This window comes from Nematolebias whitei, chromosome 8 (assembly GCF_014905685.2).
Source record: "Nematolebias whitei isolate Nwh7 chromosome 8, NemWhi1, whole genome shotgun sequence".
Taxonomy (NCBI): Eukaryota; Metazoa; Chordata; class Actinopteri; order Cyprinodontiformes; family Rivulidae; genus Nematolebias; species Nematolebias whitei.
This window is the reverse complement of record NC_056505.1, coordinates 17626534-17636506: the sequence shown is the minus strand read 5'-3', so window position 1 is coordinate 17636506 and position 9973 is coordinate 17626534. Positions and strand designations below refer to the sequence as shown.

The 9973-nt window shown below is 40.8% G+C and overlaps 1 protein-coding gene across 1 annotated transcript in view; it reads right to left on the bottom strand.

Moving 5' to 3' along the window:
* Nucleotides 1-290: 290 nt before the first annotated feature.
* The window catches only part of LOC119413935 (transducin-like enhancer protein 1), a 24283-nt gene continuing 14600 nt past the window's right edge, over nt 291-9973 (bottom strand). The window contains exons 9-20 of the mRNA XM_037681004.1: nt 9474-9587; nt 9300-9353; nt 8885-9034; nt 8636-8774; nt 8274-8464; nt 5927-6003; nt 3778-4027; nt 3337-3584; nt 2842-2989; nt 2343-2493; nt 1926-2002; nt 291-1491 (exon numbers count right to left, since the gene is read on the bottom strand). Of these exons, the coding sequence (XP_037536932.1) occupies nt 1384-1491; nt 1926-2002; nt 2343-2493; nt 2842-2989; nt 3337-3584; nt 3778-4027; nt 5927-6003; nt 8274-8464; nt 8636-8774; nt 8885-9034; nt 9300-9353; nt 9474-9587 (1707 nt within the window). The 3' untranslated portion in view covers nt 291-1383. The remainder of the gene's footprint in view (nt 1492-1925; nt 2003-2342; nt 2494-2841; nt 2990-3336; nt 3585-3777; nt 4028-5926; nt 6004-8273; nt 8465-8635; nt 8775-8884; nt 9035-9299; nt 9354-9473; nt 9588-9973) is intronic.

Genomic DNA, 9973 nt, shown 5'->3' with positions numbered 1-9973 from the left:
AGTTTATTTCTAAAGCATGTCTGGTAAGAAAGAAACATATGTACATTTTTACAGACAAAAAAAACAAGTCTATGTAATTAAAGTTAAAACTGTCAACACGTCCTCTGGAACTGAAGCATGACCGCAATAATTTAATCATAAAGTCTTACAATACTTTTTACAATGTGAAAAAAAAAACATTGTTTCACTTAAAGGCATTTTAGCAAATCTCTTGTTCAAGTTTAAACAAGTGACAATAAGACGAATAAAACATCTGTTTATAGTCAAGAGGTTGGTCCTTGAACCCGTTCTCCAGCTAGTACAAGATAATCGTTTTTATGAACGAACAATAAGACATGAGTGTTTCACAGATAAAGGCAGGGAGCGGACGGACATGTTGCTTTTCAGTTCGGGTGCACTGAAACAGCTTTAACCTCCATCAATATTCTGGGGATGACTAATAGTGCTGAAACATGAGCAGGAAAATAATCTGTTAAAAACAGGTCGTAGACAGGGAGCATTAATGAAATCAGAGGATTAATTTAATCTCTGAAGCTCTTAAATCAGTTTGTTCACCATTGTTCTTTCAATCTGGATTAGAAGAAAGGATCTTTTACATAACGAACCACATTAAACCTTTTTAACAACACTTTTGAAACACTTTTTAAAGCTTGGTAAGACTTTTCTGCCTCCGAGATTAACTTGTCGCTTTTTACAGACGTGATGATGGACAAGTAAACTTGAGCAAGCTCTACACTCGGGTATTAAAGACAGTACAGTGTGTAGGTGGACAGTTGGCACTACAGTGCAGTTAGTGAGAGAGGAGTTTTGGTTAAGACAGGAGCAGTGCTTTTCAGACTGTGTAGGTGTGCGAGGGCAAACTGAGGTCAAAACGTCCATGCTGAGCTTGTGAGCACTGTCTGAAGCAAAATACAAACCGACGTTTACACATAATGTTTATAAAATGGTCATTTGTCTGTTGGTTCTTGTGTTGGTCCAAAATGCTGCACACTTCTGCTTCCATTTATCAGCACTAGAGTCTGTGTCAACACCAACTCTACATGAAGGTTTTACTACTTGAAGTTCTGTAATCCATCATTAGGAGATTCAGGTGTCACCAAAAAGTCCAGTTTGGTGTCTGAACGTCAACAGGTCCACCGCAGAAAGAAGCAACAACATCCATGATTCCTGTTTTCACAAACGTCCAACTGCTCTGAAATATTCCCAGATGATGCACACGCACAGTAAACGTGCAGTTAACGTCTTCTTTTTGTCTTTTTAGCAGATGTAAAGAGGGGGAGGGATGTGCCGTTAGGATCCCTTTTGTCTGTGATTTCTGGCTCTGAGTGAAAACTTATAGAAATATTTGAAAAGTTTGTGGAAAGAGAAAAAACGTCTTTCTTTTCAGTAGATGACCTCGTAAACCGTGGCCTTCTTGTCCCCTGAACCAGTAACGATGTACTTGTCGTCCACAGATATGTCACAGCTCAGGACTGAGGAGGATTCTTTAGACTGGAGAGGAAGAGCGGGAAAGGTGGGGGGGAGAAGTAAATCATAAGTGAAAAGGTTTCCAAAAGAACTTGAGATAAACTGCTTTTGTGTGAATTCATATGAAAGTTGAAATAATCTCTTGAAAAATTGTTTTATATCTGTATGAATGAAATGTTTACAAGACAGTCGCCATCACATATTTTAAAACCAGTTTAAGAGAAGCCATGAACTGCATATGTAACTGTGCATATTTCATGTGATTAAAAGTAAAATTGTACAGCAGAGTTATTATGCTGGCTCTTTATGATCCAGTGATTTATGACGTGGAGTCGTATGGCAGTGCAGTGCTGGTGGAAATGGACTCTTAAAAGCTGAAGCAGCACATTCAGGGCTGCAGTTTTATGAGACACATTTTATTAGATTATAGAGTGAAAGCAGCAATCTATTGTCCCAACCTGGAAAATGCTGGCTCCATAGGGTGTTCTCCATGCATTCAATAAGTTGTCCTTTCCGGTACTCACAAACCATTTGCCTGTGTGGAAACACACACGCACATATTCATACAGCACAATATGAAATCATAGATGATAAGAAAAACTAGAGAATTCATCAATCTTCAATAAAAATACTGATTGTGATTTAAAAAAGGTTATGCTTTGTGGAAGACATAAGACAATGAAATATAGCTGAAAGGAGAATTGACCAAACTAAAACATCCACAGTTTCATCCTTTTCCTCATCCTTTCTTTACAGACTAATATGTTTAATATTTCAATAAAACGATCTGGTTTTAAAGATGACTGAACGGAATCGGATCAAGACTGATCAAGGAAGCACCGCAGATCTTGATACTGAGGGAGTGGCGTCCTTACCACAGTAAGCAAACTGCAGGGAGAGCACACAGCTCTCGTGGAGATGAAGCTGGTATTTGTCAGGCTTGGTGACGTGAAGAACCTCAACGTTGCTGCTCTCCATTCCAACTGCAAGCCATTCTCCTGTCGGACAGTAGCCGAGAGAGAAGATCTGGACAGAAGAGACAGAAAATAGTATTATTAGAATTCAATAACAGTGGTGTCCAGTCCTGGTCCTCGAGGGCCACTATCCTGCATGATTTTATTGTTTCCCAGCGATTCAACACGTCCTCAAGTTCTGAAGCAGCTTGTTAATCACGCATTCAAATCAGGTGCGTCAAAACTGAGAAACACCTAAAACACGTGGGACAGTGGCCCCTGAAGACCAGGACTGTACACCACTGCACTAAAATATTTGACCAGCTGTTGAAAGGTAACTTAATTTGATGTGATGTATAATAAAACAACTTTTCAAGTTTGGTATATGAGATGCTGTTGATGCACCTGTGTGAGCATGTACCTGTGATGTGAAGTCATGCTGCTGCAGCTGCCGCCCCTCCCTCAGATCCCAGGAGCGAACTGTGTTATCCAGACCCCCGGTCCACAGCTTGGTGCCATCGTTGGAGATGTCGATGCAGCTGGCTCCATCTGTGTGGCCTTGAAACTGTCTGTAAAACACACGTGCAAGTTTTTATTTAAATAAAAGTGGAATCGTTCAAAAAGACACAACATGCCTTGGGTTCTAGAGGCAGTCGGTGGGTAACACAGGCTAATAAATGACTTGGAGCATTTCTTATCAGCTGCAGCTGTTCGAGTAAGAAGATATAGAAGTTCATTCAGGACTGGGACTTCATGTTCAGGATAGCTCATGCTGGTGATTAGAGGAAGTTAGAAGGACATGGTAGGAATAGTTGATGCCTTTATTTTCTTATCTGTACATAAAAGTGACACTGAAAATGATCCCACTTCCCACGCTGCTGTTCCTGTTGAATAAAACATCTGTCTTATCTCTTACCTAACAAGAGTCTGGTTGTGTAAATCCCAGACGGCTATGTTTCCATCACTGCAGCAGGAGAAGCAGACCTTGGAGTCCGGGCTGATGGCCAGAGCATAGCATGCTGGTGCTGACGATGTCAGCTCTGCTTTAATCCTGGGAGTGGGCGTGGCCAAATCCCAGATGGACAACGTGCTCGCCTCACCACCCACGATAAGCGTTCGACCATCAGGGAGGAGACGACAAGAGCGAATGTAATTGTCTCGATTCTTTTTTTTTTTTTAAAGAGAGAGAAAAAGTTTGTGTTGGACAGTGCTGCATTTTCTGTAATTTTTATTTCTCTGTTAAATGTAAAAAGTTAAATTATTTCACATCTGTGCCTATGAAGTGCAAAACATCTAGAGTGAAAAGTTTTGACAATAAAGCTTCTAACTGAAGTGATACTTTGTTCCATTTACTCACCAGACAATCGAGCTGAGAGACCGGGCTCTTGTTTCCTGGGTGACTAATGTCCCAGACCTTGACACAACCCTTTCCTCCAGTGTAAACGTGTCGGGTGGGGTTACTGATGGTGACGGCACAAACCACCTCCCCATGGTTCAACGTGTTTATCTGACGGGCATGACGAGGGATCCCTGGTCCAACCAAAGCATCTGGGGGGAAAGGAACCGGCTGCATCTGTCCGTCTGCTGCAACATGGAAGGAGTAGGCACTGATGGCAGAGAGAAAATTAAACAGAAAATGAGAGAAGAATTCTGACAAAGAGAAGGAAACTAAAGCTTTGTAGTAACGTTATTAAAAAAAAAAATTGTTGGGCAAAGATTAAAAATTTTAATCGCAAGAAGCGAAACATCTTCAGTTACAAAATCAAGTCCAGTTGTTTTTGTCTTGAACTTTTTTGAACGACGAGTATGGGCTGAAACTTGTGCCATCAGAAACTGAAGCAATTCTAATTCAGTTTCTGATGGCACAAGTTTCAGTCCATAAACGAGCTGCATAACAAACACTCGGTCTTCCTTCACAGCGCATCGCTGCGTGCCTGCTGCCAAAAGGCTCTCATTGGTTGAGATGCACAATGATGTCCATCCACAGCCAGTAGTGATCAACATCCCGACCACTGTGACCAGCGTGTGTCTGTACATTCACAACCACCGAGCAACAGATTTAAAAATCAAGAATAAAAAACTAACAGCGTTAACGTGTTTTTAAATAACCACAAGTATATTAAACAGGTTAGAATGCATTTTATTTTCAAGTTTCTGCTGTGATGTCGTTGACTTCCTGTTTGAGCCTCAAGCCTTTATTTTTTGCATCTGCATTTCCTGTTTAGGGAGTGGTGTAGTTTTATTTGCTCAGGTACAGCAGTAAGTTTTGCCGAGTCAAGGTTAAAATTTTTTTGTACTAGCCCCTCCGAAGAGGCAAAAGGTATGTTGATTTAAGTATTTAATATACATTTATGAGCATACGTCTGTTAATGTATATTTGCATATACAGCATGTTAATAGAAATGACATAAAATATTCAGTTGTACACCACCTGTATGTGATCCTGCTTTTTACGTTGGCGACATGATGTACCACGGTCATTGGAAAAAGGTTTAAAGGAATGAAACATCGTACAGACATCAGTAAAGTCTCATCCTTGTTTGAAGAGGGGCCCGCTACAGCGTTAAAAAAATTGTCGCCAGTAATCATTGGCTGTGTTAACGCGATAACGTGTTAATGTGCCCAGCACAAAAAAAATAATTAAAATAACTATTACGAGGTTTGTTTTAATACTCAGCATTGAGCATGCATCAGGATATTTTAATACTGTGATGCCGTCCGTGTCGTGTCCGACGATGGCGACCCTGGCTAGCTTCTGGCATGTGCTCGTATGTGGCTGGCAAATCTGAGCATCTTAAATATTTGGTCGCAGGTCTCATAGTATAACTGGCCCGCACTGTTGAAGGTGTAGTTGTAGGAGGGTTTAGGTCGGTTCTTGCAAACTGTAGTTTGAGGTCTAACTCAGAAGGGCGAGAATTTTCAAAGTTTGAGACGCCTTTCTTGATCTTTGAGCGCCAAATTGATTTTAGAGCAGCCTCCTCCCACTCTTCGGTGGCCAAACTACACGCAGTCAGATTACGTTTAAAGACGTCCTTATAGCGAAAGTACTGCCCGCCGGAGTTGTACTTCCCACTCAAAAGCTCTGAGTAGAATATACTCGATGGTAGTCTACAGTCTTCCATCCGCTGGACATGACTGCACCATCGCAGTTGTCCTCTCATGAGTAGGGCCTCCATGCCGCGAGAGTTTGAGCGACGAAGAACATCGGCATTTGTGACACGATCCTGCCATTTGATGCACAAGATGGAACGTGGGCATTTTATGTGAAACATGTCCAGCCTCCTAATGTCACCTTTATACAGGCACCAGGTTTCAGTGACGTATAAAAGGATCTGCAGTATTATAGCACAGTAAACTGCAAACTTTGTCTGCAGTGTGATGTCTATATATATATATATATATATATATATATATATATATATATATATATACATACATACATATGTCATATACGTATATGTCATATACATATTAAATGCTGTAGAGAACAATGCAAACACACTTACGGTTTTCCTCCAGGGATTCCTGTAAGACTAGGAGGCATTCCAGGAACTCGCATGTGAGGATGAGGATCAAAACCAACCTTTACAAGAAAAAAACATATTTTCTGAGTACAGTGCAAACATGTGTTCATGGGAAAAGGCCAAATGAGGACAGGTCAATATTAACCTGTGGAAGAGCACAAACACTAGTGAGCACAATGCAAACACACAAGCAAAGCTGTCTGTGCTTGTACTGCCCACCTCCCCACACTGGTGCAACACAAACACTCATGCAGCTGCAGAGTACACAACCTGAGTTGCTATCAAGTGTTGCTCAGACACAGCTGTGAGCTCCTAAACCTATTTAAACGGCGTAATGAACACTACGCAAATACAGCCAAGAGTGATGAGGTGATTGAATGTAATGCTCACTGGCATACCCGTTGTATAAATACTGTCACAAAGACCAGAGAAATCCTCTTAAATAACTGTTGACACTTTACACACTTCACAATATCAAATGTTGAGTAGCTGTGGAAACCATTTCACCCCCTAAACATCCAAACACAAATTACAGTTGAACTTTATCCAAATGTTGAAATAAGGTAGAGCAAAGTAAATTTGTTTAAGTAAAACTGCAAACAGAACCAAGTACATATTAAATAAAAGTTAACTCCATGATGACACCAGTTTAATCAGAATGTGACAAATGATTATAATCTTCATGCCTGAAAGGTACAACAGCTTGAACTGTCAAAACTTAAAAATTACAAAATAAAACAATCATGAAGCCATACAAGAATCTCTACAACATATTGAGTACTTCCTGAGAGGGAAAATGCTCCACGCTAATAAAATGGGTAAATAGGAGAGAGAGAAATCTACTTGGAGCCAACTCTATGGTTTTATGACAATTGTTGCGCAACTTCTTAAAAGAATAAACAAATATGAACTCTGCTGCTTAAAATCACCTAATTCCACTAAGCAACTTCCCAAAGCTGTTGAAGTTTTACAAGAAAGCCTGAATTAGAGAAGAGTATATTTTCAGTTAGAGAAGTTTCTTTTCATCCATTCAACCTTTATTTATACAGGTTAATCCCATTGAGCTTCGGGGACCCATTTACAAGAGAGACCTGATTTTTTAAACAAAGAGTGATGACAACAGTGGACAACAAAGACAACAAAAGACAAGACTGGTCAGATTATCAAACACTAGCTATGTTTACATGGACCTAAGTAATCAGATCAAACAGCCGTTCGGAATAAAAACGCATCATGTAAACGCCCCGTTCAGGTTATTTTTTGTTTATTCAGCGCGATCCAAAATAATTTGTGATCAGAACGAAACGGATGGTTTAAGCCGATTCATAACCCAATGGTGTCCATGTAAACGCTTAATCTGTTCATTTTTTTCTGATCACGAAAAACTGACCTGACTGCACATGTGTGCTATGTCATTTCCGGCTGGCTAATGCTAATAATATTAGCATGTCGGGGGAGCAAAACTGGTCTGTGAGCGACAATATAGCTACTAGAGCTGAGCAGCTTTCTACTAGAAACTTTGAAAGATCTCAAAATGATCTGTATCACATGTAGCTCAGTCAGGGAGTGCAGTAACGTCTCCACCGTCATTAAAACCTGTCGCGGGTCCATTTTGGGCGCTCAGTTTTGTTTATGTTCATCCCGGAAGTAAACCGGAAGTAGAACTTCTTCTTCTGTGTTTTTTTAAGGGGAGTTTACCACTCTGCGCATGTCAGTACTGCTGTTCAGAACAAAGCCCGCTGCATGTAAACGCTCGTCATGAACAGAGTGTGCCCATGTCAGTACAAAGTCCCATCATAGAAAGCCTGACTTGAGGGCGGTGAACAAAGAAGCAGTAAATTTGAGTGTTTGCTTTAAATGTATATACATTTAAACATTTGGGGTGAGGGGAGGAGGGGGTGTTGGAGTTTGATATTTTTGTTGGATTTGGTCAAAAAGGCCAAATTATGTTCTTACACTACATAATGAGACAATGCCAAATGGTAGTCAAGTTTTTCATGTGTATAAGTTACGTTTAAAAAATCATTTGGAATAATTGGTGGCTCAGTTGGTAGAGACACCGCCTCTCAGTGAGCAGGTCACTGGATCAAATCCTGGCCAGGGGCCTATCTGGGAGGAGTTTGCATGTTCTCTGTGCATGTGCGAGTTTACTCCAGGTACTCCGGTTTCCTCGCACAGACCAAAAACATGCAGGTTAGGCTGATTGGTAGCACTAAATTGTCCCTAGGAGTGAGTGATTCATTTCATATTCATTTCTGCAAACACAATACAAATATCACTCAAACCCCCTAAAACAAACAAAACCCCAGGCGCTTTAATTTTTACTCACCATAGGTGAACGGCCGTATGCAGCCGCAGCGACTGCAGCTGCAGCACTCATCTGAGGCGACATGTTGTGTAGTCCAGCTGCATAGGCTGCAGCACCAGCTAGTTCTCCATTCATCCCTGCTGCATGAGGCAACATACCAAACGCACCTGGATATGGACCTGGAACAGCAAGGGGCGTTCTCAAACCTGCAGCTGAGGAAATAAGAAAAGTGAGAATGGCTCACACACAGTCATTTTACATTACTACTAATCTTTGACTAGAATTATTTCTAGGTGAAGGAAGCACAAATAAATTAACTATAATTTAACTAATATAAATCTGCCAAACAAAATTAACAGAATAAATGTTTATGGCGGACGTACTAGGAGGATGTGGTATCTCCATGGATGGGGGTTTGGACAAACTTGGTCGGATTCCAGGTGTGGAGCTTGGCCCTGGGGTGGAGTCACCTCTAGGTGTGGGAGTGCTTGACTTTAGACCTGGTGTACCTGCCTTTTCTCGCTGCCAAACAGGAACGAGCACAAGGAATGTGTCACCATTATAGAGTTTATACAATCACTCATTTACTGGGCTTATCCAAATATATCCTGAGACTGATTAATTATTTTTACCACTGTCAACTCTTTGGATTTGAGAGAGGAGGAGCTGGCTGAGGACGCAGTAGAAGCTGGACTACAGGGGTCTTTCTTGAGAAGACGTGCTTTATCCAAACCATTTTCTCTGGGGGAGGGAAGAGGTGTGCCACGAGGGGAGGCTGCATCCTGATGGATAAACAAACACTTGGTGAAAAGCTGAAGAATAAAACTGTAGCACAACAATGATGTGAGATGAACAAACATTATTACGTAATTTTGATAGACAATCCAGCCCCTCTCCCCACACTAACATACACTAAAGTCTTGGCTGTGTGTCTTTTTAGTTAAAGCACTGTCATTCCAGCAAAGACCATTAGTCATCAGACAAATAAATAAATAAATAAATAAATAAATAAATAAATAAATAAATAAATAAATAAAACAAACTGACCTCATTTGACACATCCACCACTAAATTGTCATCACTTTTTTCTCCATCGCTGTCCTAATGGAGCAAATCAGGTCATCCAGTGAGATGTAGAGAAAAGGCATAAATGTATACACTTTAGTCCCCAACTTGAAATAAAAATGAGATGCACCAAAATAAAAATAAAAACTTTCTTACGTAGTGGCTGGAGTCCTTGTCATCAACTTTGCGTTTCTTGGTGTCATTTGAAAAGTCAGGACCATTACGTCGCTTATCTGAGTTCCTGAGACTTTCTGGCAGCAGCGAGTTACTCTGCGTACAAAAAGGGAAGAGGAAGACGAGAAAGCATTGAGATATGAGAAGGCATAGTAAGATGTAAGTGGTGTAGGAAGAAAAATAGGAGGTTGGGAAGAAAAGGTGAAAAAAATCTCGTTGAAATTGTGATTTACTGTGTGTGCAGTCTCCATGAAGCCACGAAACTGCCAGACCCATCTACCACTAATTATAAGAGCTTTTCAGTCGTGTGTAGAGAAGGTTAGAAAAACAGACTCTTGCTAGCAAATAGGTTAACAGTTCACAGAAGCATGAATTAGGCAGCACTAACACTTTAACAGCAACCTCTTCTCTCACTTGACCAAAGCCAGTCGGAGCCAAACACAAACACATGCCTCTGAAGCTGATGATTACATTAAGTGGCT